Below are 21514 nucleotides of genomic sequence, written 5' to 3' on the forward strand. Positions count from 1 at the left end.
AGAGACACGTTAGATATATGAGCTAAATAACCCAATTAATACAAATTAAGGTGAAAATAAAGATGTTGACTTCTTGTTTTGAGGTTGTCTCTTTGAGAGACAATTTCTCACAAGAGTAGCTGAATTTTAAATTATATAATAACATGTAAAAATACACATAAAATTATAAGATTCAGTTTATTTTATTTAACTTTTAAAATTGAGTTTAAAAAAAAAATAACTAAATGTAATTGCAATTATTTTACTTAAATGTAAAACAATATTTGAAACTTTGCAAAACTCAAAATCACCTCTTAATATAATAATATCTTCGTCTCTTTGAAGTTGTAAGGTTGTAACCTATTAAATATATTAGAATATATGCTGTAAATTCAAAGAAATCAAAAAGAACAAAAATTAAGAGAATCATGGCTTGTAACATAATATTTGTATCCCGTCAAATTTATGAATCATTGTTCCACGAGCACGAGATTAAACCTTATTTTTTTAAGCGGCTAAAATTCCCCTCCGAAATTTTTTAGGTTTTTATGTAAAATCAAAACATATTTTTTTTAAGCAAAACATACCCTACATTTCTACAAGAATAATCCTATGATACAAATTTTCAAAACGATACAGGTCTCATGGTGAGACCATTTTTATTGGGTTAACTAAATATATATATAATATTTTAAAATAATTACTTATAACCTTAAAGTGATCGTTTTTTATAGTCTTACAATGATCACATACAATCTTAAAGTGATGTGATCACTTATAAATTTATAATCTTAAGTCTTAACATAATCAATCAGAAAAATGAGCTAGTTATACAAGTTTGTTTAATGTTGAAACGGTCTCATATAAAACTTGTTGAAAAAACCCATTTATTATTATATTACTCAATATAGATATTAAGCTTTGGTCGACTTTTTCTAGCTGCAACCTATTTATCACTTGTAATAAGATCATTATGGTCTATTATCTTTCATTCCTCTTTATACTCTAATCATCGCTTCTGTGCACGAAATATATATTGTATTATGATGATATATTGATGATAAATAAATAATCCTTGCTAAGTTCTTTTGTAATAATTATACCCTATCCAATGTATTTTTTAACATTAAATATCGTCAAATATGCATAAGAAGAAATTATAAAAAAAATTAATATTATAAAATTATGCATTAAGAAAAACCAATTAAAATCTCAAATAACTATGTATTTCTTTACATATTTAGAAAATTATAAAATAAAATTAATTGATAAATAATAGTTACTATTTAAATGTAAGTAAAAAAAAATCAAAAAAAAGGAATTGTTAGAGTTCATGTCAAAAAAAGATAAGGTCACTATTTATACCTTTCTTGAAAGCTATTTATACCTCTTATTATCTTTTTAACTACCTTAGTAGACCAAGCTTGGCTTTCCACTTCACGTAAAAGGCAAAAGCCAAATACTAGAGAAAATAATTTTTAAAAGTATTTGTAAATATTGAAATAAAACAAGATATAATTACGAAGAGATCATGGGTTTAATAAAAGGTAGAAAATCGCAAACTGTGAGGTGCCTAATAAAAGAGTATTATACAAACAAGGGACCCACAAACTTTTAATTATGTATACTTAATAGGATTATAGGACCCACAAGTGTTTCATAATAATAATAATAATTAATCCGTCTTGTGTGAGATCGTCTCACGGTGAGACGACTCCAAAACAAAAAGCACATAAGCTAGACACTTATATTGTTGGGCTATTTAATTCAAGTATGAGACATGTCTCACGGTGAGACCGTCTCATACAAGAATTTATGAATAATTATTTAAGATTGTTATTTGTAAATGATCAGAATCAAGATTCTCAGCAGATGAGTAAATACTACTTTTAAAAAAACATAAAATTTAATTCTCACCTAGTTTTCCTCATTTTTTTGTCTATTCTATAATAAAAAAAAAAAGAAACGATTATAAAAAATCTTAATTATTGTAGTTTATTTGATGTTTAGTTAGTAATGTGACGCCGAGAATAGAGACCATGTCGATTGATTTTTGAGACAAAATAATCCAATTCAAAAGTAAATAATAGATTAGGCTTATATATTTAACATATTTTTAGCTTCTAAAAGTATATAGGATTGGATAAATTTGGTAGAACATGATGAATTGAGAAAATTGTTACCTTAATTGTTAATAACCTAAAAATTATGAAAAGAAACAATAATACTCCTATATTTAATGCATCCATTGAATCAAGTATTATAAGATTAGGAAAAAAGACAGGTAATTAAGAGTGTCCTATATTTAATGCATGCATTGAATGTAATAAAAACAATTTATAATTAAAATGAGAATACTTAGGATTTTTATTTTAATTACTATTTATATGTTCTTTTCATTTAGAATATTCTATTTTAAATAGAGAGAAATTTAATTAATGTTTTTGAAAGATATATTAAAGATAAAATATATTTATGGACTATTATGGAAATGAATCAACGATGCAATATACAAAGATTTTAATGTTAATACATATAAAAATGTAGTTTTTTAAAAGATAATTGGCATTCAAAATTGAAGCAGTCAACATATTTGTTTTATATATACTTGAAAAATGGTAGAATTAGCTTTTAATATTTTCGATATTAAAACATTATGTGAAATGATTTAAAACTATTATAAAATCCAATCATCAATTTTGATCTTATAAAGATTTTTAATAAAATTATCTATCTAATTAACGATTGAAATAATTAACTAATAAAAATTCATTTCAAATTTTATTTTAAATAAACCAATCGATATCTATGTCGAGTCATCATCATCATTATCATCCAATTCACTATATCTTGCTTATAGAAAAAACTATGGACAGGGTCTGGGGAGGGAAGGACGGCGGTAACTCATACCCATAAAGGAGAGCGCAGCCAAAGGAGTTCCCCGGCTCTAGAAAGATATGTAGACGTAGCTACACGGGAAAGATAAAAAGTCCTATAAATAAAAATAAGTAGACCCACCCACAAAATAAAATAAAAGGGACAAAAAAACTAAAACATGGATTCTAAAACATGGATATGACGCCTCCAACGACCCTTATCCTTAGTCAGGCTCTCGGAGAAGTTTAACTCACACAAGTCAACTTTTATCTGTTCATCCCAAGTTCTCCTGGGTCTTCCTCGATTTCTCTTACCCTCTACTATAATGCATTCTACTCTCCTCACAGGGGCGGCGAGAGTCTTTCTCTGCACATGTCGAAATCATCTCAATCTATTTTCATGCATTTTTCTAGAAATAAGGGCTACCTTAGCATACGCATTTCTGCAACTTCCATCTTATGTTCAAAACTCTTCTTAACAAGCCAACATTCGGTCCCATATAGCAGAGCAGGTCTGATTGCCATCCGGTAGAATTTTCCTTTTAACCTGCTTGGAAATTTTCTATCACATAGCACAGTGGTGGCTGCACGCCACTTGATCCAACCCGCTTGTATGCGATGGTTTACATCTCCGTCACTCTTTCCATCCCTTTGAATGATCGATCCCAAATACTTGTACTTGGTCGTACATTTAACAACTGTTTCTCCAATGGACACCTCTGGTTCACCTACCGGTGTTGTCCCACTAACGTCACATCGCAAATACTCAGTCTTCGTGCGACTAATGCGCAACCCTTTACCTTCTAAATCTTTCGTCCACTAATCCAATTTATTACTGACCTCCTCTCTAATTTCTGCTATCAGCACTATGTCATCCGCGAAAAGCATGCACCACGGTACCGTCTCCCAAATAGATTGAGAAATCTCTTCCATAATGACAGTAAAAATGAAAAGGCTTAGAGTCAATCCCTGATGTAGCCCAACTTTAACCGGGAAAGTCTCTATTATCCCACCGGTGTTTGAATGTTATTAGTCGACACTCTGTCGTACATATCCCGTATAGCCTCAATGTACACTGAAGAAATACCTCTAGCCTTGAGGCTGTCCCAGATGATGCCTCGTGGTATGCTATCATAAGCTTTCTCCAAGTCAATGAACACCATATGTAAATCCTTCTTTCGCTCCTTATATTTCTCCAGCAATCTTCTCAAAACATGAATTGCCTCAATGATTGACCTTCCTGGCATAAAATCGAATTGGTTCTCTCTAATCACCGTTTCCTGTCTAATTCTCCTCTCTATCACTCTTTCCCACAATGTCATTGTGTGGCTTAAAAGCTTGATACCTCTATAGTTCCCACATACTTGCGCATCGCCTTTGTTTTTAAACAGAGTTATTAGTGTGCTATTCTCCATTCTTTTGGCATCCTATGTGTCTTCAAAATCGTATTAAAGAGGTTCATCAGCTAACGAATGCCCTCTTTTCCTAAACCCCTGCACACCTCAATCGAGATGTTATCTAAACCCCATCTTTTTGAGAGTTTCTCCTACTTCTGTGGTATTAGCACTCACCTATTTTCCAGTGGTCTTTGAACGTTAGAAACTTGCTTATCCTCCTCCTTTGACCCCCTAGACTCATTTAGTAGCTGAGAGAAATACTTGAGCCATCTTGTTTTGATGTCCTCTATGTCGAGTAATAACTAATAAATGTAATTAACCAATATTATTATTATTATTATTATTAATTTATTATGATCATTTTATGCAACCAAAATTTCTAACTGATTGATTTTTTAATGTTGAGTTAGGTAATTGTGGTTGTTAATGTATATTTGTTGTTAATACTAGTGTGAAATTAGAAATAGCAAATCTTCATCATCACGTACGTTCGTTAATTGAAGTTTAAACTTAATTAATAATTATTTTTTTGTTTTTATAATTAATATGATCTCTAATTCTCTAGTCTAGGAAAATGATTTGGTAACTTCTAATTATGTTTGAAGTTGGAAGAAGCAAGCCTTGTTTGTAAAAGAAAGAATTTGTCAAATACAGGTATAATAAAAGTGTTAAAAATTAGATTAATTTAACAAAATTAAAGGTGACAAGAATAAACTTAAAGTTTAACTATATCATATAGTTCATATATATATATATATATATATATATATATATATATATGATTGGGTATGCCGGGGAAGTAAAGGACTATACATGTAAAACTCGAATTTATGACCTTATTCGAAAAGAACGGACAATTGATATAAAATTTAATTTTGTTAATATATTAATTTAATTTTCTTTTTGAAAAGTCATAATTTCTAAAAGTGAAATAATTATTATCTTGTTACAAATAGGGTAAAACCAAGAACTTGCGCCAAAGTAATTAATACTTTTACTACATATGCATGACTCTAGCTTTAACGTACCATTAATTATTAATTAATGTAAGAAAAGAATAATAAAATTGCATGAATCTAGCCTTACTTTTCATATAAAATATACTCAATGATGTATTATTATGGTTTAAATCATGGATTGCAAAATTTATTTAGACTATTTCATGGTGTGAATGCACAAGATAAAAGGTATCTAGGCTCTGTTTGGCAACACTAGTTCAAATGGAGTTGAATTCATAAGTTTAGAGAAATGAAAAACTAATTTGAAATTTAAATGGTCCTAAAACTAATAATTAGTAACCTAAATATGTTGCTTATTCCATAAAAGTTAATAAAATTATAAAAATATATTAGTATTTGTAATTTCATAATTTAAATAGTTATTATTTGAGATAATTACCAAACATGATTCGAAATTAGATTAAATAATTTAAGAGACCTCATCATTTAAGTCATTTTCTTTTACTATAAGGTAGGCTGAAGAATAAGGAAGACTATGTGAGAATCGAACTCAAGATTTTACTTGAAAAATTAATATTTAATACTCTTTAAGTGAGACATAAACTGATTCTTTATTCAAATCATTTTTAATAGAAGTTATGTTGTTAAAAAAAAACTCAATTATAGTCGCCAAATTGTTCACTATTTGTTTATTTCATGTGTATTTTAGGTCATAATTAATGATTGGTGAGTCTTTTGCAAACCACACGCAAACAATTAAGAGATGAAACATGCAACTTGTCCGTACGCTTACGAAACCAAAACATTACTTGTTCAACGTATTGCGATTTGCGAAACACTAATTCTGAAACGAAACGATCTTACGATGAGATTATTGACTTAATATATATTTTTTGTTTTAAAATGATTACTTATAATGTTAAAGTGATTACTTATAATTTTAATATAATTATTTTTTATAATCTTAAAGTGATTACACATAACTTTAAAACAATTACTTATAATCTTAAAGTACTCAAATAAAGAAATGAACTATTATATGGACCCATCTCATAGTGAGATGGTCTCATATAAGACGAGCTGAATATTATTTTCAGTCACAAATACAAAGAAGTTATAAATGGAGTACTTAATATTAAGTTCTTATCTACATTAAGTCTACGTAAAAGTGTTCTTATATAAACCTAGTCTACATTATAATATTATACAATGTTTCATTTAAAGAGTAGATCAACTAAGTATTAATAAAAAAAAATAAAAAAAATAAAAACTCCTATAGTCTTATAATATATCATATGCCTTGCCATTTTGATATGTACACTTTCTTTCTTGATGTAATTATTTCGCATCTCTAGCTAAAAACTAACATTACTAATTTCATTCAAAAGGCTGATAACTGATAGGCTTAATTGAACCTAATTATAATTATATCAATCATTCTAACTTATTTATGACATGCAAATTCTTAGAGAGTAGGTAGTAGGGGTGTTCAAAATAGGATATTGGGGCGATTCGGATCAAAATTGTTATCCGGTTCCAACTCGGATTTTGAATACCCGGTTTAATCCGGGTCGAATCCGGATACCCGATTTTTTTTTAATTTTATTGTTTTGTCTTTTTTTCGTTCAACTATGCGTTTTTTTATCCCTATTTCATTTTGGAATTTTTTTTATATAAAATTCAAATACTAACTCTCTAAAAATATATAGCTTAATTAGCCATAAAAGACAAATTAGAAAAAATTATAGAAGAACATTATTGCTTATTGGTTTAAATAAGGACAATCATAAAAAAAAATCCGAGAGAGAACAATTATATTAAGATTCAACTCAAGGTTAGCTTGAGAGATACTATCATCATTTTATTTAAGAAAAAAGTAAAAAAAACAAAATAAAAAATAAATAAAACTGGATACCAGATACTCGGTTTCCAAAAATAGGTGATCCGGATCCGATATTCGGTTTTAAAACCGAGTACCCGATCTGGATTATCCGGTTTGCAAAATAACGGGTAAATTGATTTCGAAAACTAGATACCGAATAATCCAAATCAAATATTTCAAATCGGGTTTTTATGCACATCTCTAGTAGCTAGCACTAGAGGAGAGGAGAGGAGAATGACGAGTAATCCCTACATAATCCTAAAAACCCGGCCATGAAGGCATGAACCTTATGGCATAGTCTGTTTGTCTCTCTCAATCAGCACCGATCTTTATCTAAACTACTAAATTATATATATATATTTTTTTTTTCAATCTAATTTTTCTTTTATTAATTTTCACTTAAAAAGTAAATTTTACTAATTAAACGGAAAAATATATATATATTAAGAGAAATTTTAAAGGGATGAGCAAAGTGAGGAGTGCTCATGACCTAAAATTTTTAAGGGTCTCAATTTATAATATTCATTTTGTCTTCAATTAAATATGAAAAAATATTTTTAGTGAAGAATTTAAGAAGTTAGTAAAATTTTCAACCCTTCTAGTTATTAAAGTTTAGATTATTTATTGAAAATATAATATTGTCGCTTAATTTTATAACTTTATAATAAACTAAAATTTAGGTTTTGAAATTGTCGTCATAAATAGTCAAGATGACTAATCTCCTAACATGCATGTGACCAATATTATTAGTTCCAATATGAGATTCCCTCATTCTCATACATTAAGCAAGTTTCGCAATAATACAATTACTTGATCTAAAATGCTAAAATCACATCATATATTTCCTTAATTCTCAAGTTTAATTAACTTTAATTAGACTTTTATTTCATTCATTCTCAAGAGAATTTTTGATATCCTACCCCTCCTTTCTCTCTCCAGTATTCTTAAGCTCGTACAACACGTAAAATAACTATTTTGTAATACTCCTTTCGTTTCATGTTATTGGTTATATTTGCTTTTTGTACGTACAATTTTTAAAGTATAATTCAAATTTCAATACTCTATAAATATATTTCATAAAAATTATAATTAAACTAATAAAATTCTATACATTTTGACAAATCTAGTAATTTTACCACAAATTAGTTCGCATTATTTAGCGCAAATATGATGATAGTTAGTTAAAAATGTCTCTTATGTCCTATTAAGTTTTCTGCATATGTCTTTCTAAAAGTTTTCACATAAAAAATTAAATATTATAAATTCAATGGAACAGAGAGCATTACGGGATCATAGCTAGGCTAACTAATGCTATTAAATTTTCAATATATTGTAATATTTCAAAAGGGTAATTAATTTAAACAACTCATACAATGGCAAAGTTCCAAAACGAAAATCATAAGATTGCATTGATATGCAATTCAAAAGGGAAAAATGAACTTAAATGGTGTTGTATAATTGATCCACTTCATGTTCTTTGTACCCTAGCAGCAGTCACGTACTGCAGATCAAAAATGAATGAACATAGTATGTCGACACCCATGTTCTAAAGCCTACAATATAAAATGAGCATGAATTCTCCGTACTTATATTTCATAAGACTTATACTTTAAAAGAAATATTAGTTTAATAACTTGAACATCTACCAATTAAGAGAATAGGCTGATCTTGTCTCGGTTTTAGAACAAGTAATTGTTGATAAATTAGCTCAACTAAAAGCTTATTTAACTAATGGTTGAAGCCTTATGATATATTATATACTCTAATAACAATTTTCCCTCATACGAAAGACCTTTGGGTTATAAGTATGAATGCAACACAAGTCCCTCCTCATATGTCATACCAGCTGACGTTAAATATTTCACTTTAAATGAGGGGTGGCTGAGATTCCGACCCCTGATCTCTTGTCATGTTGGCTTCTGATACAATGTTAGGAACCAATTCAACCAAAAGCTTATTTAAGTTGATTTTTTGACAATAGCTAACACTTTTTTAAAAAAATTATGAATTTGATTTTTACCTAGCTTTTCACTCCTTGAGCCTACCGTGTACATGTTTCATATATAGCAAGCTAGCCCATAGGAGTTGATCATTGCCTTACAACTTGTTTCCCTCCAACTAATGCCTTAATATTGCATAGTGCAAATATGGCCACAATGCCCCGATAATATATATAATCATACATTTACATTCAAAGTATCAAATTAAAGCAGGTAATTAATGTTGATGATGATAATAGTGCTATAGTTACTAGCTTGGTATATAGTATTATTGGGTGACTTTTAATTTGTTATATAATTTTAATGATCATAGCTAGCTTTATACAAGTGTAATATAGCAAATTTTTAAGGAAAATATGGTCATAACAAATGGCTATTTTCACAATTTTTCCCATAAAAATTAATATCTAATATTCATATTATATGTATATGCTATTGTGACAAATTTTAAGTTGGACATCATGATAAAGATTATTAATTTGTGAGAATATTAAGATATTAATGAGGTTTATAATAATAATCAATGATATTTGATTTATTCAAATCTCGTTGTTAAACTTTTGCATACTTAAAATGTTCTGGGTCTCCAACATAAAAAGCATAGTAGAGACCATATAAACTACATTAACGACCCGTTTGGTAGGTGGTAATAAACGGTGGTAATGAGAATAAAAGTAAGTGTAATTTACTAATTTTGGTTGAAAATTTTTTTGACTACCTTAAAGGTCATGCTTGTCCAACTCCATTCATCTCATTTTCTTCATAAAATTCATTTCAATGCATTATCATTGGAAGAGGTAGTATTAGATGATAATGAAAATTTGTAAACAAAAAAACTTTTTTGTGATAAAAATTATTTCATCACTATGGGAATGACATGGAACTTTAATGAAATTTTACACTATAAATCGTTTTAATTCCCACTATTTAGTACCACTAACCAAACGGACCAAAATTAGAATAATATAATGATGTGTTTTCATAATTAATGTATGACATTAAGGTTGCATATATATCATCAAAATCTCATAAACGGACCTAAATGGGTGTACATTATATAATATTATATTTGCATGTTGTTTACAATGATTGAAGTAGGCCATTTTAGTCCATGAGAGCTGAGCTAGGTTTCAGAGTATTAACATGCATGCTTGTGACATAAAATTACTAGTGGCAGCTGAATATATTTTATTGGTTCATAATATTTAAATTTAATCATGCATGCACAATACAGAAACACAGTAAATGGAATATGTCCTCATTCTTTCAGAAATTTAGACACATCTGTGATATTCATCATAAGTATGTAGGACCTTAATTCTACCAACATTTTTTATTTTTTTTAAATACTTTTCAGATATTATATTTTTTCCAAAACTTTTAAAGTTTAGTTATTGTGTGATTCAAAATCAGATTTTCATAATAATTAAGTTCTATCGGATTTAAATTAGAAGATCTAGAAATTATTATTACTATTAAAAATCATATCTCAGAAGAAACAAAAACAAAAGTTTAGTTATTTATTAAGTTGGATTTTTATGATACTGCAAATACTACTACTGATTTCATTTAGACTTTGTTTGTCAATTAATTCTTTTCCATCGGTTTCATATGTTTCATATTGATTATTACACTTTCACTATTTGTGAAATGTTTTTGTCAATATATATATATATATATATATATATATATATATATATATATATATATATATATATATATATATATATAAAATGATGATGATGATATAAGCTCTTATGGTCTATTTCAATTTGCTATATTACATTTAAAAAAAAATTCTCACTTGAATTTTTATTATGCTATGTTTGGAGATGATAATTTCATTAAAAATATAAATTTGATTCAATTTTAGTATTTGGCAAATAAAAAAGATTCAAATTAGATTTGAGTCAAGTTCATTATTTTTATAAAAGTGGTTAATGACGAGGATTTGAAAATGATTTTTCAAAAATTTTTATTCTCAAATTCTTCATTAATAATTTTATAATTAAAATTTACAATTTAAAATGAAATACATGTCCTGAAACGCTGCTTTATGTAATTTGTATCTAGACGACTTTATGTAAATTGCAAATCAATAAAACTACGTTGAAAATTAAATATATAATTCGGTAATCAATAGTTCCAAACCTCTAGACACTAAAATTCTACAATATACCCCATAAAACAATGTTATGTGCAAGTGAAGGAAAAAAGATTGTATATTCTAATATTACATCTATATTTGTTTTCTAGACATTTTACACTTCCTTTATTTTATCATCATATTTAATTTTTACGCAATTCAACACGTTGTTTTGATTATATATATGTACATTCAATTAGACATAACTAATAATTATAAAAAGTTATTATCGTGAACTATGCAATAACACGTTTCAAATAAAATCCTATTTGAATTTTTATAAATTAACCGCAATATATAAAATAAGCTTGAACGATAAATAATATTAATAATCGTGACGTATCAAATATTTTCGAATGAATGGAAATTATTAATATTTGCTTTATTAATTAAACTAAAAATATATGATGAAAATCCAAATGCACGCAACTCGATACCTTGCAACAGTGAATTACTCCTTTATGATGACATTCTCTAAAGTCAAAGGATAAAAGTCACACATACAAGCTAGGGTTTTTATCCCACAAATTAAAGGGTTATTATTATTATTATTAGTAGTATTAGTATCAACTAAAACAAAATTAAATAGGTATAAGTAAACTTAAAAATGTCATGGGACCAAGCATCTAAAAAGATTAAAACTATTTAAGTGGACCCTACAATTGCCAATAAATAACACCCTTCTCCATGGTCTAATTTCTCCAAGTCCAAAGACTCCTATCAAACAAACAAAAAACTATTGTTTCTTGCAACAATTGCTTTCTTTTTTTTTTTCTTCATCCCCATCAAAAGTATCCTCATAGTGTTGACATAATGGTGTGCCAAGAAGAGCCATTGGTGAACAAAATTAATGAATTGTATGAGAAAATCTCAAGCCTTGAGAGTCTCAAACCTTCACAAGATGTCAACATGTTGTTCACACAACTTGTACATACTTGTATGCCTCCTAATCCTATTGATGTCACAAAATTATGCAACCAAATCCAAGAAATGAGGTCTAATTTAATTAGACTTTGTGGTGAAGCTGAGGGACTTCTTGAAAAACATTACTCAACAATTTTAGCCTCATTTGATAATCCGTTACACCATCTTGATATTTTTCCTTATTTTTCCAACTATCTTAAGCTTAGCTTATTGGAGTACAATATTTTGACCCAAAACTCTATCCATGTGCCCAAACGGGTCGCATTTGTCGGGTCTGGCCCGCTCCCTCTCACATCGATCGTTCTTGCCCTAAACCACTTACACGAAACCCAATTTGATAACTATGACATTGATCCGTCCGCTAACGAGATGGCGGCCCGTTTGGTTGAGCCTGATCCGGACTTGTCGTCCCGAATGAAATTCCACACTAAGGATGTTATGAGTGTGGGAAAAGAAGAACTTGAAGAGTATGATGTTGTTTTCTTAGCTGCCCTTGTTGGTATGAACAAGGAGGAAAAGATTAAGGTTATACACCATTTAGCTAAGAACATGGCACCCGGTTCAACCCTAATGGTTCGGAGTGCCCATGGGGCTAGAGCTTTTTTGTACCCGGTTGTAGACCCGGAAAATCTATGTGGGTTTGAGGTCCTTTCGGTTTTTCATCCAACGGATGAGGTGATCAATTCGGTTGTGATTGCAAGGAAAGCCGTTGATTTATCTTCTTCCATTTACTCTATTGAATGGGAGCAAAACCATACCCATAACTTTTCTCCTATGAGGTTGCAAAGTTGCAAGTGTTTGGAAATTCAACCATTTAACCCTTTAAATCATGGAAATATGATTGGAGAATTAGCTTCTAGTGGTCATCAATAAGCTCTTAATAGTGTAACACAACACACTAGCTAGCTAAATGAGCTCAATTTAATAAGCTTATTCCTCCATTTGTTGTTCTTGTTGCTGAATTTCTTAGAATATATAATATATCATGGGGCCTTAACCATAAGATTAAATTTTTGGTTGAGTTGGTTCCTTGACCGTATTATCACTTTCTTTTCCACCATCTCAAACATATCATTGATTAATCCCCTCTTGTCTTTCTCCTTCAAAAATCTTCATCAATTTTATGCAAGGAAATTGCATGACCTATTCATAATCGTTTTTGATCCAACCCTAATGTGTTTTTTCCATTCATCATCCTCTTTTGTTTTTACTCACTTTTATGTGGTTTAATCGACTTTTAGTGGTATATATTTTTATACATGTATATCACTACTTTTGTTAAGTTTTCTTCATCTATAGGGGAAAAAAGATTTTCTCTTATTTGATGATCGATTAAAAAAATAAAATTATATGTATCTAATTATTCAGGTCTGAATAATGTCTGATATGAAATTAAAGGTGAAAAAATTATATTTTATTAAATCAAAAATTTTAACGGAGAAATTCTATCAGCACATTTATGAAGATGGATCTTAGTTAGGATGTGTTGTTTGAAAATTTTAAATGATTGGAAGTTATTCTAGTTGTTTATCTTGGAAAAGGTGTTGGTGTTGATCTCATTGTAGGTTGAATCTAATACTCAATAATTGGGATGCAAGATGTGACAATTCTAATGAAGAAGACAACAATGAAGCTAAGGTGAAAGGTGAAGTTTTTACCAAATGATATTTCTAGAATTGAAGGATTTTCTTTTGATGTTTTCTAGTCATTTCAATTAGATATGAAATTATGTATGTGTGGACTACAAATATTGCATTGCTATTAATGTTGCTACAACTAGAGTTGTATTTGTCACTACAATAAGTAGCACCATTTAATTGAATCATGTCAAATCATGTTTACATTTATATATGTATATGTATTATATTATGTTATTACTTCAAATGATTTTATATGTTTTGCCTAATTTGCCATGTTTGATTTAATTTGGTGTTACCCTTTCAATTTTAATGTCTCTCTTTAGTTTAAATTATTATTATTATGTATATGTAGTATATGAAGTTTTTACTTTTTTTAAAGTATTATGTGTTTATTAGTAGTAGCTAATTAATAAATAGATTACCTATAAATACAAAAAGTTACTTTTTACTTACTTTTATACAATTCGATAAATAACACACGTCGAGCACACGTCTCATGTGCATCGCATTCCATGTGGGAGTGCCAACAAAAAACATTAATTCTTGTGTGAACGAAGTTGCCTTTTGTTGGATTTTAAAAGTTTGAATAAATATATCACAAGTTTTCTTTTGACATCTGAATAGAAGTTTACCAACCATGCTATATTCCGCATGGTATGATAAATCTAGTTTAGCAATTGAAATTACTCTACGAAAAACGACTCGCTATGGTTCAAAATTTTCCTCAAAGTCATTCGTGACTCCCCAAGGTGCTAAACTCAAGTATGTAAGTCATGATCATAAATGTTAAAATTTACAAATATTGTAAATTTGTTATCCTAAAAATGATTTTGGTCCTATAATAAAATTGTAGATAGAGAATTAGGTCTTGTCTCAATTAGAATAAGTATTATTTTTTCCGACAATGACTTATGACTAGTAAGAATTGACGAGCAAGATGGCAAGTTTCGCACCTTTGATACTATAACATAGCAATGGTCCTTTTCATCAATTTTCAGTATACTTAGCTCAATTTTGCTTTCAGGAGGTGAACCACAAGAAAAACATTCATTGGAGGAAAACATTCATTTAAACATTTGATGGTATTTCATTTAACTTATTGATAGATGTCAGCTAATTTAATAGACTTGTAATGAATTATCGTTTTGATTTACTTATAAGAGTGTCTAAGAACAATATTATACATCCATTTAGATCTAAATTATTATAAATATCAAATTTATAATTTTATTAATTGAATTAGTTGACTAGAAAAAAAAAAAAAGGAAAATTGTGATACTTGCTGAGGAAAGGTAAATGCTCTTCAAATAAGATAAGAATCAATGCTTAAAACAATATATAGTATTTCAATCACGATTATATACGTTTTAAGTCGTGAGTTGTACATGCTATTTTATATAATTAAAAAATTATTTAAAAAATAAATACTTTTTTTTTTCTTAAGCTTATTTTCTGCATGGACACTTGTCAATCCCATTCTTGATCATCCTTGAAAATCAGTAATGTTTAGCAATTCTTTGAGATGAGAAAGGATTTTTTTGAGCATGAAAGGAGCAGGAGAATGTAGTTCCCAATCCCATATGCACGGTGAAGAAGCAAGAAAAAAAAACGTCCAACTTTTTTTCAAGAAATAATAATAAAATAATTAAAACTAGGTTATCAATCACAATATATTTTCGAAAAAAGGAGTGAAAGATAATTTATTAAATTTAATCCAAAATCCAAAATCATGGAAAAGAGTGAATGAAAAAACTCCAAATATGCAATGAAAATGAATAAAATAATTATTAACTTATATATATGAGTTGTGACTATCAATTATTTATGTCAATTTCATTAGTATAAATAAAAAGAAAAGGGACAATTATATTTAGTTTGACATGCACTATTGAAATCAAGAAATTAATGGAAAAACCAAGGACGAATACAAATATTAGTATAAGGTTAGTCGAATATTTATTTTTGTGTGCGTATTGAAAATTGAAATTAACTTGACATGTTATTTTTATAAGTTATATTAATTAATTTTTAATTAAATATCTCAGATTATAGTCTAAGCAGGACCAAATTTGAATTCTTTCTATCCTCTTCATAATTCATGATAAATATTGACAATGATACCCATAATAAGAAACCAAAATTTGTGGTTCTTTTAGGGGTAAGACAAGAAGAAAGCTAAGAGAAAAGAATAGCATATGCTTATAAGATCATGCTGAGAGTCCTTTCAAAGTTGCTAATTTAGTGAGACACCCACACCCACACCCACCAATCAAAATGAGATCATCTATTTTGGATTATATTCTATTATGTTAAGGGCATATATGGTTCTTATGCTTCTATTATTATGTGTTCTTTTGGTTTTTCAAGAGGTACTAAGGTGAATAAATTTATAATGTTAGCCAATTTAGTGAATAATAATGATGCATTTGAAAGATGTAACATCATCATTTTAATGAGTCTAGTTTAAAGGTAGAGTCTAGGAAGGGAGGAAATGAAGGTAGCCCAATATCCTAGGAGGTCGTGATTGAAGAGAGCCCCTCAACTCGAGAATCGCCTGGCATATGAGATCCATGCAGAGGAAAAGCCTACAAAAGAAAAAAGAAAACAAAAAAAACAAACAACAAAAAAATACGAACATCACACCATCTACAAATAAATTTAAATAAATAAAACTTACTTAAACTGCTTTGCAAATTGTTGTATGAGACGGTTTCTACGAGAGACTCATCTTATATAAAAGTTAAATACCCCATCTAATAAATATTATAAGAATATATGTCTTTATTTGAGTTAAACTCTTTGAGAGACAGTCGCTCACGAAAATAACTCTTGTTTTTCTTTTTTTACAAAAGTCATAACAATATGCAAATATCAAAATTAAGGGTAAGAAGAAAACTAGTAATTTGTTCATTAACTATTTTTATTTCGGATAAACTAGAGAATTTCTACAGATAAAAAACTATTATTAATCTTTCATGTAGACGGTGAAAACGAACTCTTAGCCCTTAACCACTAGGTTATTCCACAATTCTCAAATTATTCCTATCTTGTAATGGGTGTCGATGGGGCAGATCCAGAATTCAGCCCATATAGGAATCAATGAGAATAATCTTCAACCCAAACTAGAAAACACAATCAGAAACTGGGACTAATTTTGGGTTCTAAAAAATTTAACACAACTTTTCAATTAAGACGATTTCACCATTAGATCATCTCTATTGAGCTGACCAAATATATATTTACCGTCTTAATGTGATCACTTATATTCGCTTATAATTTCAAAGTAAATGGATGCGACAAATGAAAAAGAGACTAATGATTAGACAATTGGCCAATAGCCACAACAACTTGGTTCTAATACAACATTCATTGTAAAATTATTATAGGAAAATAATGATTAAACTTTAATGTTCACATAGACACAGTAACAAACATCCATTTCATTTTCTTTTGATTCAATGGAAGTATTAGAAACCAGAAGAAGTACAATCCCAGAACTTGCAATCCTTGTATGCTATATAGTAAACCATTAAACCTATTCTTTCACCAAACCGACTTCCCACATGGGTTCCGGTGAGGTAGCCGAACTAACCGAGGCCTTTGTTCTCCAATGTATCTGGCTGTGTATGTGCCAAACAAGGTCCCGCTTTCCCTAAGAAAGCCTTCAGTCACTAAACCTCCAAAAAAATAGCCTCAAAGAAGTCCTATCGGAAAGATACGATTGGCTCAGTGATCCGACTAGCCTTACGACTTCGGATGCCAATTTTGCAGCTTTCTTTCCTTCTTGTTTTGCAGCATCCTTGGCATATGATCCCAACAAAACTGCTTGGTTCAGAGAATTCACAACCGCTTGACTCATTGCTAACTCGACATGATAACCATTAACCCCCCTGTACTAAAGAATGAAGAATAATGAAACTTAGAATCTCTGTTTAGTAGCATCTTATACCATCAACTTCCAATAAAACAGTGATGATAATAGCATTTGGACAATAATCTGCCAGCCAAATTAACGCACAGAAGATTGGTTATATAGATGTCCATCAATATCAGGAGTAAATCCTTTCTCCATCATTTCCTCCTTGATTATTTCATATGTGATCCGATTAGGGACTAAACCTTTCTTGAGCATCTCATTAAGAAGCCTATTTGCTTCTTGCAACTTGCCTTTCTTACAAAGACCTTTTATTAGCACATTGTATGTCACAACATTAGCTCGTCGACCATTTTTTTCCATTCTCATTCTCATATTCATGGCTTCCCTGAGATTTCCTTTAGTACAGTAGCCATCAATTAAGGTATTATAGGTCACATGAGTTGGAGTCAAACCAATCTCCAACATTTCATCTAATAGCCTGTTAGCCTTTTTTGTCTTGCCTATCCGGCAATAAGCACCTAATCTTATGTTATACGTCACAACATCGGGTTGAATCCCAGCATCTTTCATTTTTCCTATCATAGCACCACCCGTTTCGAAATCATTATTTCTATAAAAGCCACCAATCAAGCAATTATAAGTTGAAACATCAGGAGAAATGTTTCTCTCCAACATTAACTTATGCAAAGAAACAGCATCATTCATCATCCCAACCTTGCAATAAGCATCAATCAAAGTATTAAAAGTTACAACATTAGGAGTCAAAGCATTCCCAGCAACATCTTCTAGCAGCTCCTTAGCTTCCTTAACCATGCCTTTTTTAGCATAGCCATTTATAAGAACATTATATGTCGTAATATCTGGCTTCAAACCTAGAAGAGACATTGAATTTCTCATTTCTAAAGCTTCATCAGTTTTCCCTTCACTACAAAGCCCCCTAATTAACGAATTATAAGTAAAGTTACTCGGTTTCAGTCCTTGGTTCTGCATTTCTTTATAAACCTTCATTGCAGCCGCTAAGTTCTGATCCTTACAAAACCCGTCAATGAGAGTATTGTAAGTGATCTCATTCGGACTTATGTTCATTGATACCATTTCTTTCAAAAGAGCATCCGCTTTATACATCTTTCCAACCCTCTCCCTCTTGCAATACCCGTCAATAAGAGTATTATACGTAACAACAGACGGAGATAAACCCCATAATTTTATATCCTCTAAAACATCTCCTGCACTTTGCAACTGTCCTACTTTGCAAAACCCATTAATAACAGTGTTAAATGTAATGAGATCAGGCTGAACTCTTCTCCTAATCATCTCCCTAAATACATGTTCCATAACTTTTATCTTCCCTTCATCAACCAAAGCGTTCAACAACGGATTACACGACAAAGATGATAACTTAAACCCATATTGCCAAGCTCGCCTTACCGCCTCAACTGCCAAACCTACCTTCAAATTCTTCACATAAGTCTGAACCAACATATCAACAATCATAGAATTCACCCCAAATGAGTCACCAAATCTCGAAAGACAGTGGAAAACTTCGAAATTCGAATACTTCCCATTATTCACAACCCCATTCAACAATTTCCTAATTTCCCCATATAATTTATCATTAGCTAGCCTATAAAAAACCTTAAAATACACCTCAATATCATGTGAAACCCCACAATCTCTCTCTAACCATTTAAAATACTGAACAATCAAAAGTGGGTCCGACTCAAAATCAAATAATTGTTGCAGAATCGTGTTAGGGTTCGTTTCGTTCGAAATTGTTTTCAGTTCCCTCCAATGCTGCTTAGATATGAGCTCAGAAATTTTTGAAATTGGGATCAAATTTTTTCCTAGGGTTTCATTGATTTGAGTTGAATATGAAGTACAAAACAAATTAACAAAATTACAAAGAGATGTAAAGGAATTAATAGGGGTGTTACATCGGCAATAAATGGATTTGGGATATCGACAAAATTGAGAAATTGCGTGAAATTGAGCATTCATAACTGGAATTTGAGTGGAGATGAAAGAGTATTTACCAGCAATCGATGAAGACTTGAAAATTCTGCAATTCGGCTCTTTTGAAAATTCTATAAAACTGGGAAATGTCTCTTGATGCCTCTTTGTGCCCCCTATAGGTCTATATTGCCCAAAAGCCTGCAAATCAGAATTGGAACTTTTCAGGGGCTAACACATGCCATGGGCCCATGGCTCCCTTCCCACTATGTTTGTAATATATCCTTTTAACAAAAACAATAACAATCATCAGGTCATAGTACATTTTGAACATTCGGTAAATTCTTACCAACTTAACAAATGCATCACTTACATATCAAAAATGCATAAATCTGTTCATATCAAACTTCTTTGACGAACATGTACATTTTACCATAGACCATAGAGAAACGAATACATCACCCAAAACAGAACTTTAAGGCAACTCAAACTGCTTACTAAAAGAAGAATTAATCATACAACAATGCCAAAGCTTTAATTTGAATAATAAGGGGTAAGCTTTAACAGAATTTTAGAAGCAAAAGTGAAAAACTTTAAAAACATACTCCCTCCGTCTACTCTCCCTCATTTTGCTCCCAATACTATTTTCGTCGAGTTTGTCCCATTACTAGTTATGGATATGACTCCACCTGTAATACGCCACTAAAAGCTACAATTTATTTTTCTTTCCTACATCAAAACCTATAATTACCCACTAAAGAACATGATTCCACCTACAATATCCCACTAAAATACCCCGTTTCCCATTTTTCTTAATCATTCTACCATCTCTACTCGAGGAACCTCAGGGGGACAAAGGAGTATCTCAAGTCCCATATAATGTGGAACTTGAATTAGCATTACACACAGGGGTGGAACCAAAAAATTATACAAGGGATGTCCACTTTTTTTATAAAAAATACAATCAAGTGTGTTAAAAAAATTACATTTAATATCGATTGATTAAGGCAATTGTCCACGTCGAGTTTTTATAATCTGAAAATGGGGCATAATGTCATCATTTGACAAATTAATCACAATCATACATCCTTTAAACTATCAAGTATACAACTTTTAAACTATCTAACTAATCAATCATAATTGTCAATTGCTAAATAGGTAATTGGATAAACAAATAAAAAACCCTAATTTTTTTTACATCCCTAATTTTGCCAAAGAACTAATAAGAAAACTAAAAGCCCTAATTCATCTAAATAGATAAACATAAAAAAGGCCCTGATTTTTAAATAAATAGATAAACTCATAAACATAAAGATTAAAGATAAACAAATAAAAATAGATGATTTATTTATTCACCTAAGATATGAAGAGAAGTGAGAATGAGAAGGGCATGGGCTGGGGTGTTGGTGTTGCGGCTGTGTGGCGCCGGTTAGGGTTTTCCGGTTTGGAACAGGTTGCCGCCTGTGGCCTGCCGGAATTGGAGATCAACGGTTGGAGTACTGTATTGGGAGACGGGAGTGGGACAGATTACCTCCTTTGAAGGTGCGGTCTGTGACTGTGAGTATGAGAGACAGAGAGAGCGAGAGTGCGAGAAAGAATCACAGAAAACTGAGAGCGAGAGGGAGATAAGTTGAAGCAGAGATGGAGATCAGAGAGCGAGAGGGAATTGGGAGCCTGGGAGGGAGAAGACGGCTGAGACTCTGGGACTGGGAGTGACGAGTGAGTATTCAAAAGCTTAGGGTTACTTAATTGTTAATAGAATACTTAGGCAATAGGCAGTAAAGTAATGCAGTAGGACTAGGTATAAAAAAAATTTAAAAAAAAAAAAAAAAAACGGGTCCTCTAGAACCGCGGGTCCGGGTCTGGGTATTTTTCTCAGATCCG

General features: G+C 30.3%; 2 protein-coding genes across 4 annotated transcripts; one reads left to right on the top strand and one right to left on the bottom strand.

Moving 5' to 3' along the window:
• Positions 1 to 11931: 11931 nt before the first annotated feature.
• Positions 11932 to 14069, top strand: LOC130796950 (nicotianamine synthase-like). The gene has a single exon (XM_057659404.1). It carries the CDS (start codon positions 12053 to 12055, stop codon positions 13034 to 13036), a length of 984 nt encoding a protein of 327 aa, XP_057515387.1. The 5' UTR covers positions 11932 to 12052; the 3' UTR covers positions 13037 to 14069.
• Positions 14070 to 16489: 2420 nt separating this feature from the next.
• Positions 16490 to 21423, bottom strand: LOC130796949 (pentatricopeptide repeat-containing protein At1g09820-like). Of its 3 annotated transcripts, none has more exons than XM_057659403.1 (2): positions 21162 to 21261; positions 16490 to 19831 (listed from the first exon to the last, which is right to left on the bottom strand). In XM_057659403.1, exon 2 carries the CDS (start codon positions 19676 to 19678, stop codon positions 17813 to 17815), a length of 1866 nt encoding a protein of 621 aa, XP_057515386.1. In that variant the 5' UTR covers positions 19679 to 19831; positions 21162 to 21261; the 3' UTR covers positions 16490 to 17812. The 3 variants fall into 3 exon arrangements, with proteins under 3 accessions (XP_057515386.1, XP_057515384.1, XP_057515385.1); XM_057659401.1 differs by having other exon boundaries at positions 16492 to 19831; positions 20987 to 21423; XM_057659402.1 differs by having other exon boundaries at positions 16492 to 19914; positions 20987 to 21423.
• Between the last annotated feature and the right edge of the window lie 91 nt (positions 21424 to 21514).

Source organism: Amaranthus tricolor, chromosome 12, assembly GCF_026212465.1.
Source record: "Amaranthus tricolor cultivar Red isolate AtriRed21 chromosome 12, ASM2621246v1, whole genome shotgun sequence".
NCBI classification, from domain to species: Eukaryota; Viridiplantae; Streptophyta; class Magnoliopsida; order Caryophyllales; family Amaranthaceae; genus Amaranthus; species Amaranthus tricolor.

What these genes read in the sequence shown, in the direction of transcription:
- LOC130796950 (XM_057659404.1), top strand. Translation starts at nt 12,053, where the DNA reads ATGGTGTGCCAAGAAGAGCCATTGGTGAACAAAATTAATGAATTGTAT.
- LOC130796949 (XM_057659403.1), bottom strand. Translation starts at nt 19,678, where the DNA reads ATGAATGCTCAATTTCACGCAATTTCTCAATTTTGTCGATATCCCAAA.